Source organism: Loa loa (assembly GCF_000183805.2).
Source record: "Loa loa unplaced genomic scaffold supercont3.85, whole genome shotgun sequence".
NCBI lineage: Eukaryota > Metazoa > Nematoda > Chromadorea > Rhabditida > Onchocercidae > Loa > Loa loa.
The window spans coordinates 77,850-95,285 of NW_018108265.1; the positions used below are offsets into that span (position 1 = coordinate 77,850).

The 17,436-nt window shown below is 35.8% G+C and overlaps 5 protein-coding genes across 6 annotated transcripts; 4 read left to right on the plus strand and 1 right to left on the minus strand.

The window, feature by feature from the left end:
- Window positions 1–1,428: 1,428 nt before the first annotated feature.
- Window positions 1,429–2,827, plus strand: LOAG_00148 (60S ribosomal protein L35a; the record flags this gene model as incomplete). The annotated part of the gene is made up of 5 exons (XM_020445355.1): window positions 1,429–1,438; window positions 1,549–1,647; window positions 1,824–1,905; window positions 2,234–2,344; window positions 2,728–2,827. 5 exons carry the CDS (start codon window positions 1,429–1,431, stop codon window positions 2,825–2,827), a joined length of 402 nt encoding a protein of 133 aa, XP_020304173.1.
- A 937-nt stretch (window positions 2,828–3,764) lies between these two features.
- Window positions 3,765–6,145, plus strand: LOAG_00149 (tetraspanin family protein; the record flags this gene model as incomplete). Its single annotated transcript, XM_003135689.1, has 6 exons — window positions 3,765–3,854; window positions 4,097–4,304; window positions 4,650–4,834; window positions 5,305–5,550; window positions 5,748–5,858; window positions 6,068–6,145. The coding sequence occupies 6 exons, from the start codon at window positions 3,765–3,767 to the stop codon at window positions 6,143–6,145; spliced, it is 918 nt and encodes a 305-aa protein (XP_003135737.1).
- Window positions 6,146–7,749: 1,604 nt separating this feature from the next.
- Window positions 7,750–10,737, plus strand: LOAG_00150 (hypothetical protein; the record flags this gene model as incomplete). The annotated part of the gene is made up of 8 exons (XM_003135690.1): window positions 7,750–7,824; window positions 7,936–8,106; window positions 8,281–8,421; window positions 8,527–8,817; window positions 9,021–9,293; window positions 9,428–9,523; window positions 9,930–10,220; window positions 10,474–10,737. The coding sequence occupies 8 exons, from the start codon at window positions 7,750–7,752 to the stop codon at window positions 10,735–10,737; spliced, it is 1,602 nt and encodes a 533-aa protein (XP_003135738.1).
- Window positions 10,738–11,540: 803 nt separating this feature from the next.
- LOAG_00151 (hypothetical protein) lies at window positions 11,541–13,344 on the minus strand (the record flags this gene model as incomplete). The annotated part of the gene is made up of 4 exons (XM_003135691.1): window positions 11,541–11,655; window positions 12,156–12,226; window positions 12,890–13,002; window positions 13,236–13,344. The coding sequence occupies 4 exons, from the start codon at window positions 13,342–13,344 to the stop codon at window positions 11,541–11,543; spliced, it is 408 nt and encodes a 135-aa protein (XP_003135739.1).
- LOAG_00152 lies at window positions 12,977–16,835 on the plus strand. Of its 2 annotated transcripts, XM_020445356.1 has the most exons (5): window positions 12,977–13,867; window positions 14,128–14,224; window positions 14,391–14,491; window positions 15,237–15,466; window positions 15,907–16,835. In XM_020445356.1, exons 2-5 carry the CDS (start codon window positions 14,135–14,137, stop codon window positions 16,011–16,013), a joined length of 528 nt encoding a protein of 175 aa, XP_020304174.1. In that variant the 5' UTR covers window positions 12,977–13,867; window positions 14,128–14,134; the 3' UTR covers window positions 16,014–16,835. The 2 variants fall into 2 exon arrangements, with proteins under 2 accessions (XP_020304174.1, XP_020306192.1); XM_020445357.1 differs by lacking the exon at window positions 12,977–13,867 and having other exon boundaries at window positions 13,962–14,224.
- Window positions 16,836–17,436: the final 601 nt, after the last annotated feature.

Sequence of the window (17,436 nt, forward strand, 5' to 3'; positions counted from 1 at the left end):
CAACGCTGCAGTCTTATCCTGATTCTTCGAATTGTTAAAGTAGTTGAGAAAAGGGAGCAAGAAGAGAAGGCATGAAGAAATTATTTAATAACTATGCTGCAATCTGTACTGCAGAATCATTTCGTGTCGAAAACAAATCTTGCGTGGAACGGCAAATAAGAAGCAAAGGAAATGGAGGGGAAAGGAAAAGAGCAACGGATAATGTTTGTTGCAAAAGGCAAATAAATGAAAGGCAGAATGGTTGTAATTAAGGCCGTTCTGAGTTTGCATTGCCAGGCAGCTCCTTTCTGTTAAAGCTTGCTCTTGACTTTTGAAAGCGGAACTGATTTCGTGTGTGTAAAACGAAACACACGCATCTGGTAGTAATGTATGTTGATGGCGGTGAAGATAATTTTGGTGCGTTGATTGGCTAGTTGTTGTTGAATTTCTGAATTTGGCTATCAATTGCATCTAAACAGGCCACATTGTGAGCTCGTTTCCGGTTTACATTTTACAATTCGAAAAAATTTTTGGTCCAGAATATGGTAGTCTGCAGGGACTTCTGGGATATACACAAGCGATAGTTTAGAACATTTGTCCAGTATACTACTCAATTTAAAAAGGGATTCTAGTCTATTAATTTTAACTCATTTATTCGTATAAATTTAGGGACTTTAACTGCTACAAATCATCGCGCTTTCCTATGTTGAAAATCAGTTCAACAATCACCTATTTCTTTAAGGCTTGTTTGTCAACAGTAGGAGGGTACCCTGCGCAACATATGGCTCAAGCTTACTAAGTTTCAAAATATAAGACTAATAAATTCATATTTAATAACAATATTCCCGATCAAATAAGTCGGAAAAAAAGTGAAATCCTGTAAAGGAGTCTGCAAATCGTTTTTGATACTAATTACAGTGCTCACAAAGTATATGCGACTCAAATAATCCAGCTGAAACAACAAACAACGAGACCTCGGAATTACAGTGCTTACCGCAGAAGAAACGTCTTGTTCAATATGGGAGAGTTAAAGGTTCAAGTCCTAACTTGTTTTGCCACCTGTTAACTTATTTGTCAAGACAACTGAAATATAAATGAGTATCATAAGAAAATCTCTAATAACTTTTGTTCTTTTAAAACTTGCTAACATATTGGCATGATTCAATGTCTCCAAAAAAACCCCTCCACAGTTTGTTTGTTACTTTCTTGTTTCTTAATAAATTCCGGAAATTGAACTGCAGTAACTCACATAACAGAATAATTTACACATAATAGTTTACGTGAGGAATCAGTTTCTGAGGCTTCATGTAAACAGAGGCTCAACCATTCCGTGAAGTCTTCCAACTCCAAAAATGTTCGCAAAGCCTACTCTTGCTCAAACTTCTCGCTCCGTATTTCCCGTACCCCCATAAAAGATGGATAAGAACTTAAGGATCTATCCGGTAGACCATGACGGCAGGTTACTGTAAAAATAATCTTACCGCTTTGACAAGTTAAGGTTGATGTTCTCGGTGGAGTGATTAGGAGAAGGAGATGCTAGGACACACCCGTCGCACCCGATTATTATAGGACATGTTACTGCTCTTCAACAGAGAGTCTCTGAACTCGGTATTTCACGGTTAGCCATTGTCTTTACTACACTTGCCACCCGTATCGGTGGTGGAGCAAGTAAGTTGTGTTCAGGAGTAGTGGTTGGATGTCTCTACCTGGTTCACGTGCCGCACGTGATGCAGCAAATGTGTTGTGTTGGGGGTAGTGATCGTTACATTTTTATTGTCATATTGTTGACCTTGAGTTAATGTGTGCATGCGTTTAAAAAGTTGATTCGTTGTAAGTTCTATCAGAGCGTGGTGCAGCTAGAATTACTGAAAGGAAAATGAACGAAGATCAGACAGTGAGACAGCAAGGGCCGAAGTCCGCTGGCAGGTACTCTTATTTGTTTTCTTAATGAAGTAGCCTAAGATTTACTTCATCGGTGGTTTTTTCATTTAACTACGTCTCTCTGATGCGTAATCTGTAGGGATAAGGAATTTTTATTTTCTTGTCAATAACGCATTGGCAACTGGAACTTAGTACTACTGAATGCACTGTTATCCAGTGCTGATCTGTTCATGAAATTGATATGGATTCATGAAATCATTGGTGCTGTGGAAGACATATGAGGCATTATCACATTTAGTTATAAGTTTTATCAAGCACCGAATTGCCAAGAACCACCTTTGACGTTTTTGTTATTGTTATGATGTCATGATAGATTATATGTGAAAGCAGTATTTGCTGGCTATAAACGTTCGCAGCGAAATCAGCATGAGCATACATCACTTCTAAAACTGGACGGAGTTTACAACAAACAGGGTGCTCAGTGGTATGTTTCTCATTGCTCTCATAATGTTTTTATCTTATGACCTAAGATTACTATATTATACTTCCATCCTTCCCAACAACTGAACTTGGATATCTTATTGCAGAGCAGGAAAGGTAGTGGCTGGCTAATGCAGGCACTAAATGGAATTATTTTTTCATCGTGAATTTCCTTTATTGAATGATATGGCATAATTTTATTGCTGTAATATCGTAATTCCATCATTGTTACGTGAATTCGTGCATTTTTTCTAACCATACTTCGACTTAGTGCTTTTAGGAAGCTACGGTTGAAATCCAGCAAAAAGTTTTTGGGAGCAGGCCTAAAACATGAATTTAAATTTTGACCCGTGTCAGCAATTTTTTATGCCAGAGCAGTATTTTCAGGTATGTTGGGAAAAGAGTCTTGTATGTTTATAAAGCACATAAAAAACAAAAGTGCGTGGAAAAGTACCAAGTCGCGTACGAGCAATTTGGGGAAGAATAACTCGAGTACATGGCAATACAGGTACAGTGAGAGCAAAATTTTGCAGAAATCTCCCTCCACAGGCGATGGGCAAACGTGTGCGCGTGGTAAGGCTTAAAAAATTTTAAATAAGACGTTGTCTTTGGTCAGTGTAAGATCAGCATTATTTCACAAGCGCTTCTGTGGTTATCAGATTCAAAAAATTTCGAAATCTCAGGTTTTCATCATCATACAACCATGATTGGAAAAGTGCCTAATTATTTTGAAAACATGTTTATTCATAACTAGAAGTAAATATTTTTTAGTGCATGCATCATTTTCATTTTTTTCATTTTTTGCATTCATTCTACAGTTGTTTTTTAGATGCTGTACCCTTCAAATATTTAAAAGAAATCTGAAGAAGCATGGACGCATTTTTATTCTTGTTATTTTTTGTTCAGTTTCGGAAAAAATAAAGTTTTGATCTTTTATTCTCTGGGTAACATGTAACCGTTGCACAGACAAGTGCTATTTTGTTTTTCCTCAGATGGATTTCATTCCTTTCTTGATTGTCACCAGAAGCGTCTATGTATACTTATGTGATATAGATTTCTGTACTCTGTACTATAAGATTTGTAAAAGGTTCGATGATTGTTCATGAAAAAAATTTTCGGTGATCGTTTTGTTTGAAAACATGTTTATTCGTAGCTGGAAGTAAATATTTTTCAGTACAAGCATCATTTTCATTTTTTTTCCCACTTTTTACATTTATTCTACAGTTGTTTTTTAGATGCTATATCATTCAAATATTTGAAAGAAACCTGAAAAAAATTGTTTTGAAGAAGGCTGTTCGTCCTTTGCAAGTTGTTAATTTTTAGCGATGATATCATTTTGCATATCAGCTTGATCTCTTAGACGTAACCCGAGTTTTCAGTTTCGGTTTAGGCGAATTAGAGACGAAGTATATACTTGATAGAGTATGGCTCCGGTGCAAAGGACAGCGAGAAGTCGACCAGTCAGTTTAATCGCACATCATCATCATTCTAGTATGATGATAAGTCGTCAGCAAGTTCGTTCCTAATATTTTTTGTTAAGTTAACAGTCATATTTTGGACATAGTCTTTCAACAGTGGCGAAAAGTATGTCGCGAAATTTGATGGTGTGGTTTATCCTGGTGAAGAAATGTTCGTTTGGTATCACAAATAATTACTATGCGTTCCTACAATACATTCCAAATTATTTTACTGATGCACTTCACCGAAGTTATGTTTGGATTACGAAGATGGCATGTATTTTTGTCATTATTTGCAGTTAATGCTTGTTCAACATTATAATACCTCCGAAATCAGTTGTTGTGTCAAATACACAATTTTTGGGTTTAACGTTTTGTTTTGGATTATTGGTTTTGCGCTTCTCGCAGTTGGTGTCTGGGCTCATTTTGAGAAGAACAGTGCTTATTCTCATCTGAATAAGGCATCCAAATTTTATCTTGATCCAGCAATATTTCTTATTTTTGCTGGTAAGAAATAACTTTTCAGTGCATTATTTTAGATTTTATGTTACAATTCTACAAACTTCAATTTCTAAATCGAAATCCTTTAGGGACATAGGATACAGTCTTTTCTTTTTTTTCGTGATGATGTTGAAAAATAAGTTTGTTTTGTTTAACTAATTTGGTACGTGTTTTCGACTGCACAACTATGTACCTGAACTCATGAAATATGAAAGGAAATAACGTAAAAATCCCTGAGACATTATGCATTCGCATCACAACAACGAATAAAGTATATTTTTGGCAGCTGGAATCATCATTTCAATTATATGTTTAATTAAGTAGATTGTATGAAGATTTGAAATATTTCAGGTGGTCTCATATTCTTGATCGGTTTCAGTGGTTGTGTTGGTGCCTTAAGAGAAAATACATGTTGCTTGGCTTTGTATTCAACAATTATCGGTCTTCTTTTATTAGCTGAAATGGCTTTAGTTGTTTTGGTGTTCGCTTCTAAGGACTGGATCACTCAAGAATTTTTCATAAGATTGGATGATACGGTATGTTTGATGTAATTGTTTGTATTTACTGTACTTAATTACTGTAACATTAGCTGGCAGTGAGTTAACTAAAAGGTAACGACTGTGGGGAAGCAGATTCACAGAAGTCATTATTTTAATAGCTCTGTAATCCATTTGTTATGGGAGACGATCCTTCGAGTTCTTTATGCCTATTCTAGTCATGTCTTTTCACTATTTTAACTTGTTGAGAGTTACGTGAAAGTTCTTAGCAACAGATTTCATGCATAATGTTACATTCATTTCATCCTGATATGATCCACCACCCTTTTTACTGGAAGGAATCTAGCAATAATTTGTGAACTATGCAAAAAATTTGGATGTAATTTAATGGGTATTTATATGAGTGCTGTGCACATTACAATATATTTCCTGATGCCAGTTAGAGAATACCAAACCTTCGTTTAAGACACAAGATTATCAAAGCATGAATTTTTTCCACTAAATTTCAGGTTATAATGTACCGAGATGATCCAGATCTGCAAGCGCTTATTGACTGGGTGCAAATCTATTTCAAATGTTGTGGTATGAGGTCACCAAATGATTGGGATATGAATATATATTTCAATAAATCATCCCAGCAGTTTTCGTCCCCTGAGGCTGGTGGCGTACCGTATTCGTGTTGTAAAAAAATGCGTGGTGTGGATGATGGTCCTATTAATTTTTTTTGTGGACATGGTGCTAGACTTTTCAAAGAGGTAATTTCTCTGCTCTTTTGAATTCTTAGTTGTTCAAAACTGATCTGAAAATTTTCGCGTTTCAATTCATAATGCTGCAAAAAAGTGAACCTAAAAGTAACAGCAAACTGATTTTAAGAAACCACTGCGAGAAGTAGCTGGAAATTAGTAAAGTTTTGTAAATTTGATATATACGTTTTGATTATATGTATATGCAGGGTTTGAGTGATACGATACACAGTGAAGGATGTACACCCAAAATTGAAAATTACTTGTCACAGAATATGACTTACGTCGCGATTGCAGTGATTCTTGTTGCAGTTATTCAAGTAAGTTCTCTATGTTTTTTGGTCTTTTTCGAAGATAGGTGGATTAAATCAAGTGATTTGGTAACTGATGTAATGAACTCGTTTCGGAACACTTTTGCACTGTTTGAATAGATCTGGAGACAAGATGTTGACCTCTTTTTTTACATAAACGTTTTTTGCATAAATATTTCGAAGACCTTTGTCAGATTTTGTAATATTCATCGCTTTAGATTCTGGGTATACTCTTTGCTCAAAATCTTCGTAGCGATATCTTTGCACAGCGTGCTAGGTGGTATACCGGTAGATGAAATCAAAAGCGGATGAAACACAATATAATTGAAATGAAATGTCCAAAGTATACTAATGGTTGTGATTTGTCATAAGTTTCTAAAAAAGTGATAATGTTTGCCAATGCTTGATTTTTTATTAGTTTCTGCTACCAACACTGACCTTAACATTGAATCTTTGTTTTATTTCTTCCTAGATCTGATAGCTTTCTTTATCTTGCATTCCTTATGACTTCTATACTTGTTGATAAATTTATTCAGTCAATTCAAAAAAATTTTTTTTCAGCACCCTATCCCAAAACATCTACAATTGGGTCATTGTTGATCTTACTTATTGTGCAAAATAATTTCATGAATTCTTGGTTTTACAAAATCTTTTCTTCTTGCACCAAAGTTGTCAATAGCATCAAATTAGTTTAACATTCCATACTTGTAAAAGTGCTATGTCAAATGATTTCTTATTGTGTTTTATGGGTATTACTTTTTAGATAGCTTTTCTGTGGAGGGCTATACAAACGGTGGTTAATATCGAAGCAGAGTGGTACACATTTGAAATGCAGTCATATCTTCCAACCGAGTTTCTGTTGAATTTTGTTGTTGCGTGATATTCATTTACCATCAATTATTTCTTTTATGAACATTCACATTTTCACATTTGAAATTGGTTTTTGTTGATATCACATTTGGAATTGGTTTTTGTTGATATATTTATTATTATAGGTTATTAATCGCCGTGCTCTTCACCACAGATTCTTTCATGTATGCAAGCAGGACATCTTGTCAAATTGCTACAGATTTTCTTACTCTGTTTAACTCGTTCTGCCATGGAGAGAGAGAGAGAAAGAGAGAGAGAGAGAAAGAGAAAGAGAGATAAAATTTTGTTTTGTTTTAACGCTGGAACGCAGGCTTCCAATAAACCTGGCTGTGTTTAATGTAAGCAGATCTCAGGCATACGTCACTTAGAAGAAGCAATATTTATATCCTTGGTATCCTTAATGAAAAGATTGTCAGCTTATCATTGTAAAATAAATGGTCATAAGGGCTCGGACACTGACTATATATATGTGGCTTTGCACTGGTTTACTGGTAATCGTCGGCTTTGCTCTAATTTACTGTCTATTATGATCAACTTTTTGCGCTAGGAACAAATTAAATGGATTATAAGTAAATTAGAAGTGGTTGGCATAAGACTGCAGTTCACAGTTTTTAAGGGCAATTTTTGTAAATGACGGTTTGAGAACGTCACTGAAGAAAGACGGATCAGGAAAAACAAGGAAAAGGAAAGGAATTTGGTACTCAGAGTACGGAGCCTCGTTTGTTAGAAGTGGTTGTAGGTGACAATTTCGAAATGTGTTATTTCGTTTCAGGGATCCGTTTTTCTGTAAATCTTTGGTCATAGTGCTTCAAATTATCTTTCTTTACTGGTGTTAGTGCACCAGGATTAGAATTAATTGTATTTATAGAGCGGTTTTCCCGTTTGATTAAAATGATTAAATTGCAATTATCTCAATTTTACCATTATCTGTCTTCACTTTGAGGATTGTGAACTTTTTCAGGATTGTAGTGCGATTGCAAATTTGACGGCGACTAACTAAAGCCCTTATTTACAAGTGGCAAAAGACGTGATGAGCACTAGCTGCGCTAACGTTTATCCAACACATGATTTTTATGAAGAAAGAAAGGAAGAGCGTACTAGAAAGGTACAGTTGCTTTAATGTTCTTTGCAGATTTCTTATTTTCAAGTTAATGGAAAAATTGTATAAGTAAATTCGCAGAAGCAAGTCAAATACTGATTACTGTAAAACACTTAGGTTCTGATGCTTACCGCAGAAGAATGCGCAGAATTACCTTTCCGAAGAATTTCTGCACTTGCATTTATTGTTATTGTGCTTATATTTGGCTTACCATTATGGTGGCAAACAACTTCAACATACCGCGCACCATTTCGCACTTTTTCTTCTGATCAGCAGATCGTTTTACCAGTATGTTTTCCCAAGCTTACATCTTTTCCACTTCCTTATAAACTTTAATACCAAGTTTACTGCAAAGCTCATTTCCTCGAAAACTGTTTTGCCCAGTAAATTTGACGTATAAGTTGGTTGAAAAGTATTCTGGGAAACGTTTATATATTGTGACACCTTAATATATTGTAACAGGTATATATATCAATAGCTAGCTCACATTCATCTATGAAATCCCACATTGGTCGGGCAATTACTCTACTTTTGAATGAACTTTCTGAGCTTCCAGTAATCGATCGACTACGCCTCATATTTAAATTAAATCATGAAGATATGGTTTGTCTTGTTTTTTCGTGTTTTTTATATGGCAGTTTTTAACACATATTCGTTGCTTAAAACTTCATGAGTCCATTAAGCTGTTTTTTAGTTAAATTCATTCAGGATGCTTTGGAATTCATTTCAAGAGCTAATAAAGAGGTGAGTAATTTGTTTGGGGTGCATGTTGCTGTAATTAATGAGACAGTGTGGCCTTATTCTGGATATACAACGTATTTCGACGACCAATGGACGTTTATCTTGAACTGTGAGGATGAGTCAAAACTTGCGCAACGTATGTTTGAAGCCATAACAGATGTTCTTTTGGATACCAGCCACCTTTCAGCAATTGTAAGACGTGATCTTAGGCAAGGAATTCAGTCGTCGAAAGTTTCTGCCTTATCATCAAGACAGCAGGTTGACTTTTGTATCATAGCTTCTGTCCCTTTCAAATTCGAATTAAATTTTACATTCTACGTAGGAAGTAAATTCGCGTTGTCGTGTTTTATGATATCAACAAAGGAAATACTAGACGAGTTAGAAATGTAGCCTCCATAAAGTTCTCTTGGTGGGAATTTTAATTATTCTCTGTTCTACGTTTTCTTGTTTCATTTTTATAGAAACGTTTGATTTGGGATTCAGTCGCTTTAAGTGCTCGGTATATTGTGCAAGTGATATTTTTACACGCTGGTTATAATGAGAGCAGCGAACATTATTCGGCGGAGAATATTATTTTGCATGCACGCCGATTTGCTGCGAAACTAGCGGAAGTATCAGACTTGATTATCAGTTCAGAGCATCTCTGGGATTTTGACTTGACCGCATGGCTGAAAAAAGATGTGCAAGGAAGAAATACCATTCAGATGGATGACATATCACAAATAGTTACTGCTGTAAGAAATTTCGTTACTTTAACAAGGTCGCGAAATTATTTGCAAATCTAGAAAATCTATTCAACTTTCATAAACACGGATTTTTTTGACTTCATTAGTATTTCTCGGTATAATGTTACTGTTGCGATTTATAGATTGAGCAGGAAACCAGCACCGTTGAGTCGTCTGCTCCAGTTATGAAGTTAGTAGTCCTGGACGCACCCCAGCCGCTTGCTCTCCTTGATTACATGGTATAAATTGTCTTATTCTTGTCGCGATTCGTCTCACTAACATAGTACTGTATCTTGTCATGAAAATGACCATACTGTTCAAAGCCTTTTAACCGTCCACGTTTTCCTGCTTTCCACCCTTGCTAATATCTGAAATTGGATTCTACTGAGTTTTTGCTGAAGTGAAGACGTTCCTACGATATTTTTGTGAAAAGCAGAAAGTATTTTACAGCTTTATATAGGGAATAATCAGTACGAGTAATCTGTATAATATTGCAGTGGGGAATATTATGCCACCCAAAACAAGATGGTTTGCATTCTTCATGTTTGTTAGGTCAGGTTTTTGTGATTATCGTAGAAATTGGCCCATCAATAGTTAAAATTGGCTAATCCCTTTTATCGCAGTCTTACAGGCTATATTTTTCAGGGTGATGAGAGCAATGGTTTGGTTGTAGCTTCTTGGGGCGCTTTACTTTCCTATGCTGGCCAAAGACGTTTGGCTGTCAATCAGTCAGTAATTGCTGCTATGCGTGCTCTTTTTGGCCTTGATACAGACTTACCGGTATCATCTGACCGGTCACCATTGCCAGTGGCGAACTGGGAAATTAAGCGTATCAAATTACGCTCATTTGTCGATTGTTCGATAAATGGGATGTCGTCGGTTGCTGCAATTCATAAATTAGTCTCACAGATTGATAACATTGTCATAAACGAAGAGGTATGTTACAGATGATTGTTTTCCGGAGTCAGATGATTATAATCTTGAAAGGTTAGACAATATCTTTTGAAAGTGTTCTTCAAGCGATCTTGTGCTTTTTAGGAATAGTCAAACAATACGGTTGCTTTATTCTTCAATTTAGCCTATTCATTTTCTCGCACAGGAGCGAACCGAAAATGTTAGCTAGTTGGCCAAAATCTAATGTCATCTAATTTTTTATGCCAGTAGCAAGTAAATTACGATAAACTTTCAGATGGCGAGTAAAACCAATCTGGCGGTCGAGCTTATTTCTCAGGCTCTTTTAACAGTTGAGAAAATCGGCGATATTGATGTTGCATCGGTTACCCAAGGTCGAGCATTGGCCGAAAGTGCTCTGAATGACAAAAGTTTGCTCTCATTGTTGTACTTCCCGAATGACCAGAAATTTGCAATCTATCTGCCATTATTCTTACCCACACTGTTACCGTTGTTTGGTTCAATTTTGGCTTTAAATAGATATTGGATGGGTAAGGATTAGGCATTGTCAGAAAGCCTGGTCACCTAAATCACTCTATCGTTTTTAACTCAGTGCAAAATTCCTATTTTTAATTTGCGCGCCCACATACCCACATGCGCATTTCAGTTCTCATCATTCCTTTTTGTTTTAAAAGTGACGGAATTCTACTATGTCCTAAAATCTGCATTCGCAAGTAGGTTACCAAATGAAAAACTCGTTTGTTTTCCCACTTGTTATCATCTAATGTGAGTTTGAAAGTTGTAATAAATCTGAAACAGTGTTCATTAGCTTCTCTAAAAAAGTAGTTTGGATACACTGGGTAGTTAGTGTAAAGTTTAGGAAGGATGCAAATTTAATTTGGAAATGATCTTCCAATGGCACGAAGATTCTCGTTGTCAAGTTAGACGGGTCGTTTTGTAATGATTCTTTCTGAATTTTTCTGCTTCTTGGTAAAAAGAACAGATGGTGCTGTTCAGTATTCTACAATTAAGGTTAGTTCTCGATATGGTTTAGGAGACAGTTTTTTATAAAGGGTCTTCATTGGGATTAGTTTGGGCGGCGGTAGTGGATTCTGACATCTAGCTAAACAGATTACATGAACATGGCTTTTCGACACTTAAAAGTCTTATGATTCATTAGACCAAGCAGATAAATGCAAAATATTGGAAATCTGGTATCTATGTTTCTTTCAATGTTCCAGCAAGCTGAAAAGAGTATTGTGTTGTTTTATGAGCTGAAAAGAGCATTGTGTTAATGCTTCATTGCTAAGTCAACAGTTCCGTCCTTTCACAGGATCCATTCGTAGCACCACACGCTTTCTGTAACTACAGCTGTACTGGAGATTCTGCTGCCGTTTTCTGCCAAAATAAAATGGCCAGAAGGAAGTCTGCCCACACAATTAAGAGGAGTTGAGGTGGGGCGTCAGTAATTTCCGTAGGTCTGCAACTTTTATTTTTCTTAATAGGTCAACATATGGTTGTGTCTACTCTAAATTCCCGCTTTTAACTTAAATATTTTTTTCGCTCCTAATTTGAAGATTTCATTCGCTTAATGGAGCAATCAGGATTTTCAAAATTCCAAACTTTGTTTCATATGTCAATCCGCACATTCCGGCGTACATTCTGAGACAGGTGGTTTTTTTCTTTTTCACGAAGATAGATTAAACATTCAACACAACAGTTAACATCATAAAATGCTATCCTTAAAGGGGGATTGTTTCTTATTACCCTAACGACAGCAACCGAATGTTTTTATGGATAATTAAACTTGGTTAGCTAAATTATTTTCTTGCACTTTGATTGGGAGGAAAACAATAACTTATCGTTGGTAACCAGGTAACCATCCTGACAGTAAGACTACAGATGCGTTCATGCTCAAGGAATCAGGAATAGTTTAGTGGGGCAAGAAAGATCTTTATCCACTAACTCGAATTATTTAACACGTTCACTTCTGGCAATGATCTCTTGACCTCAGTGAACAGCCAACTAAGTAGACGCTGTACCGCGTCATTCTGCAAAAGAGTTAGATTAAGAAATATTTTCATCTTTAGTTTTTTTTGCTGCCTTTCTTCTGTAACTGTAATTGCTGTCTTCTGCTACGTCGTCCACTGGCGCTTTCCGAACCCTTTTTCTTTTAGCTGCATGATAGATAATAATCACATTTGCTTGATCCAAGCGAGTATTTGAAATTAAAGCTGAAAAAATCTATTCTCAAGGTTTTTCTTTTCTAGCCAGGTATTACAGTGTAAAACATCTATGTTTGGGACCTGACATGCATTCTTAAAATTCGTTTAGTCAGTTAACACAGTGGGAAGGAAATGATTTTTCATCTACGATTTTTCAAAACTATATTTCTGTAAAACAGCCATCCCATCAAGAGTTTTTTTAAATCACTTAGACTGGAGCCGGAGCAAATCTTATAGACTTATTTTGGACAGCAGGTTCAGCTTCCCTCCAGATGAGTCAACTAGACTTTTAACCAAGTCTTAACATGGCTTCAAAAGTTATGTTCCATTTATATTATATCCCTAAGATTCGCTTCCATTTTTAACGAAGTACTTTTTTAAAATAAGCTTTCTGAACGTTTGCAAGCTTCCTTAGAAGAAACTAATGTATCGAAAATCGTATTTAGAATATCCGAACTGCCATAGAAGCTTACTTCCCAACTGAAAAACCTGACCCCCACTTCGCAAGATAAGAAGTCCAAGCCATACGAGAACAGGATTTAACGGCAATATTCCCGGAGCCGCGTCAGCCTTCAACTCTCGTTTAGAATGCGTCGGACTTGCTGTAGGTTGAGTTAATGCGTTGGAGTGTTCTGGTTGTCACTGAAACGGTAGTGGAAATGCCGAGACGGTGGCGGTCCTTTCTGGAAGTGGTACTGAGTGCGTCAACCATCGATGTATGGCTTGCAGTCTCCGTGGAATTGAAATGTGCATATATGAGTTCGAACCAAATCATTGTCGAGTGTTGTCAATGAACATCGTTGTTGTCAGTGGAACAACTTATAGCATTCTAAACCTGTTAGATCATTCATTTGGTTATGAGACGTGTTAGAGCGATACCTTATGCAGGATTGGAGGAGCCGGAATGGTTCATCATGAGCTTTCAAGAGATCTACGTTTGACATGCAGTTGTGTTACTTCTAACATGTTTTATTTCCTTTGATGATTTCTTAGTTTATTAAAGTTTGGGAGAGGGAGCTGAAGGGTCATCCAAGAGAGACGGGAGAATGAGTCTAGATATTTGTCTTTATATGGCATTCTTGTACTGGTTACTTATAATTGCTGCAGTTTGTCATTTCGTTCCTTTTTTATTCACGATATCCAGAAGTTACGTGTCGTTTTCAAATTGTTAGAATGATTGCAAGTCGAAACAAATTATTGCAGATCTTTAGGTATTGCATCTTTGAAAAATTTTTGTAAGGTTGAAAAGAACTTATCGTTGACTGCTTCTAGTTGATGACATCGAGCATCACCTATTTTAGGGCAAGGGCAGCTCTATGGAGTATTTTAGATTTGTGAGGAACTGCAGGAAGATAGCTTGCTGAGGTTTTTGTTCTAAGCAGTTCAATCGAGGCTTTATTTTTTACAAATTCACGAATCAGGACTCCAATTTTCAATAATTTCGACAAATCAGGGGATCAAGGATGGGTAACTTGCAAAATATTTCCAATACTTTATTCTTTCGGTTAGGCAGAAAAAATCTCTCTAGCTTAGGTTGCTTGATATGTACACTTCTGACAGTGATCACTTTTCCGTAGCGATTAGTCAATTGAGTAGATGTTGTAATGGGTCATGTTACAAAGAGATAAATATTTCCAGTAGTTTTTTAGCTGCCTTACTTCTGTGCTTGTAATTGCTGTCTTCCGCTACGTCGTCCATTGTCACTTTCCGGACCTTTTTTCTTTTAGCTGTGTGATGGATAATAATCAGGAAGTTTCTGGCGAAGCACATGTGTTTGATCCAAGCGAGTATTTGAAGTTAAAGCCGAAAAAGTCCATTCTCAAGGTCTTTTTTTAATGCTGCCATCCATTATGGTGTAAAATATCTATGTTTGAAACTTAATATGCATTTTATCTACTTCATTTCTTCCTAAAATTCGTTTGTCAGTTAACAAAGTAAGATGGAAATGATTTTTCGTTTATGGCTTTTCAAAACTATATTTCATGCAAAGCAGCCGTCTGCGGAAGAGAGCAAGCGTATTGCTGAAGATCGAGCTCATTTCGATGAAATGAACATCATTGCAACACATCATCCGGCTGATAAAGATTACGGGTTTGTATTTTTTTTTTTTCAATGCTGTTTGTATTGTGTAAAACTTGGCAGATTACATGTTTAAGATCGATTTTGGAAAGGAAATAACGTTTTATCCCTTAATGTTCCGCTCTTAACATAGTCGTTTAATTCATTAAATGTACTTTAAAATTCTTTTTTAATTAAATATTGGTTGTGTCTTAACTCTTTGCTTTTATATTTTTTTTCCTCACTTTTTATTTGTCTTCTATAGAATTATCGGAATATCACATCGCCATCAAGACGAATAGTGTTAGCGGCGGGCCATATGTATCACCAAAGAAAGAGGGTGCAAAGGTTGCTGACTATTCTGAACAGTCTTGTTTGCTTCTAATCTTGTTTGCGGTGTTTAATTGACTACCATAAAAGGAAATAGCTGTGCTGGACTTTTTCATCATATCTAAACGTCACTGGGAATTATCATAATATCATTTACTAGATGTCTGTTATCAGATTTCAATTTCTCAAAAGTTCAGATTTCTTTGATAAATCCATTATGTATTATGGTTTCTTCCAAAATTTATTCTCTCTTTAATCTTGATTTACCGAATTCCTTACCAGCTGTAGTTTAATACTAGAAAATGTTATTAATTATTCGCGTATTATTATTAATTACTCGATATTACTCACATTTTTTTTATTAGTAGATTTTTAGTGTCACTTTCTAAATCAAGGCCATTGAGGATGCTCTTGATTTATCCCGGGTATTTTCCACTGCATGTTATAGGCATATGAAGATTGAGGAACCTAAGACTCCATACCATGGATATAGCGATAGCGAAGACGATGCAGACAATCATGTGGCAAAGGCACCACGTCGAGTTTCTCTGGTTGGAGCAGTTGATCCAGTGAAATTAGCTGAGAGTATTAAAGCTGGCACATCGATTTCGTCTACGTATTTCGAAAAAAGTTTAGCGGATGACGATGGCGAGATTGAGCTTACTCCTGAACAGATTGGTAGGTTTATTGCTGATAGTTCCTGACCGTTTTAACAATATGTATTTTCCCATCTTATAAAAAGGAATGTGTGCAAAACTTGAGTTCTTTATAACAGTTGCATTTGTTATGGTTAAATTCTTCATCTCACCACTCTCAGTAAAGAACACTAAAGATTACTTTGTTTAAACAATTGAATATTTCAGTTGTAATTTAAATGAGGCATTTACTTAGCATTGATTAGACCACAAACATCTAGTTTACTTCGTTAATTCATGATTCCCAAATAACAGTATCTTTAAATTTTTGCGTAGATTCCAAAAAACGTTGGCTGGAAATCAGTATTTAGACTGTATTCACGAATGGTTACTGTAAGAGAAAGATCTTCTGGCTCTATTATTTGAAGGGATATTTTGAAACGAAATGAGTGAAGGTTTTGTTCAATTTTCTTTCGTTTCCAGCCCATAAATGTGAATTTGAGAAGAAGAGAAAAATGCATTACAACGAAGGTGCCGCATTATTACGAGCAAAAGAATTGTTAGCAAAGGATGAGGAAAACATGGAATAGATTTGTTAATTGGAACCATATATTAATTCCTTGCAACAATTTCTACGAAAATGTGTTTGTGCAGTTGGCAGATGTTTTCTGACTTTGATGTTCGCAATTTGTTTATTGTTCTGATTTGAAATTTCGCTTTCAAATTTTTGATTTCTCTTCGAGTGCGTTTTAAATTTTAGGAAGCAGTAATCCAAGAAACTCGAAGGAGGTTGCAAGTAAGGAGAAATACGTAAAGAAAATTTGTTTCTTACTTTGTATTTGTTGAATTTTTCTTGTAATTCTCATTTGCTGGTCGGTCACTCTCTTGTAACCTTCAGTAAATTTGTTAACACATTTAATTTCATTTTCAGTAATATTATACTTTACGAGGATTAACTAAAAATCTAGTGCTTTTTGACCGTTTGTATCAATTTGTTAGTAATTAATATGTTCCAAATTCCGTGTGAACTTTATTGATCGACAAGTCAACTGCAGTTGAGGTCATTTTTTATTGAACATGCAATAATTATCAAGGGGAAAATTGGTTTTTGTATGTCGCCCATAATTGAAGCATGTACTATTGTATTCTTTGTTTAGATTAATTCATAGCTTCTTCAGGGTAATTGCGTTCGTTTCTTCGTGTATACAAGTATTTGGCATATACGTGGTCGAAATTCGAATATTTCAGGGCTAAAGACAGTTACTTTTTACGAAATAGTACGCTCAATATATCGATTCTTTATGTGTGTGATAAAGCATGTATGCCGTTCAGGCTATCCTTCAGGTTCTCTTCATCGCTGTGAACGTTAATTCGTATTTTCTGTATTATCTTGTGATTATAAAGACTTCCCCTCTCATTCTTACGCTTGACAGCTTGACAAATTATTAGACTTCATGCATTATCGTCTTATTGTAGTTATTTCCCTTGTAGGCCCTAGACTCGTCATTCACAAGGAAAAAAATGACTACACCATAATGACTGGTTGAGGTGAGTAATTTGTTTTTAAATTTTTGAACTGCAATAAATAAGGACAAGGACAAGTAACTAATTAACCGTCGTGAAGAGATATGTATCATGCAGTTGCTTTGCGAAATTGCATAATTACCTACCGTTTTCGTCGCATTTTATGGTTGTTGTGGACTCGTTTGTCTCATTTTTTATCCATCTGAAAAGCATTCTCATACCGAAATTTCCCAAAGACATCATATTTTATATTCTTGTGACGAAATCTGGGTCGTAGTTGCCGAAATTTAAGAAAAGTACAACCATGGTTATGGTCGTAGCATCCTATATATTCTAAATCCCATCGCAGTTTCATTTCGGAGAAACCGTTGTATTTTCCGATCAGATAAAATCCACAACATTTGGTCTCAGTTTTATTCGCGTAGTAAACCGCTGCGAGACTCAAACACCGCGTATTTTATAAAGTAAACATAGGTTGCTGATGTTGAT

Bases quoted from the DNA above. Each gene is read 5' to 3' on its own strand.
- LOAG_00152 (XM_020445356.1), top strand. From the start codon at position 14,135: ATGGATAATAATCAGGAAGTTTCTGGCGAAGCACATGTGTTTGATCCA. The intron at 14,225-14,390 runs GTCTTTTTTTAA...TTTCATGCAAAG, and splicing joins CGAAAAAGTCCATTCTCAAG to CAGCCGTCTGCGGAAGAGAG. The intron at 15,467-15,906 runs GTAGGTTTATTG...TTTCGTTTCCAG, and splicing joins GCTTACTCCTGAACAGATTG to CCCATAAATGTGAATTTGAG.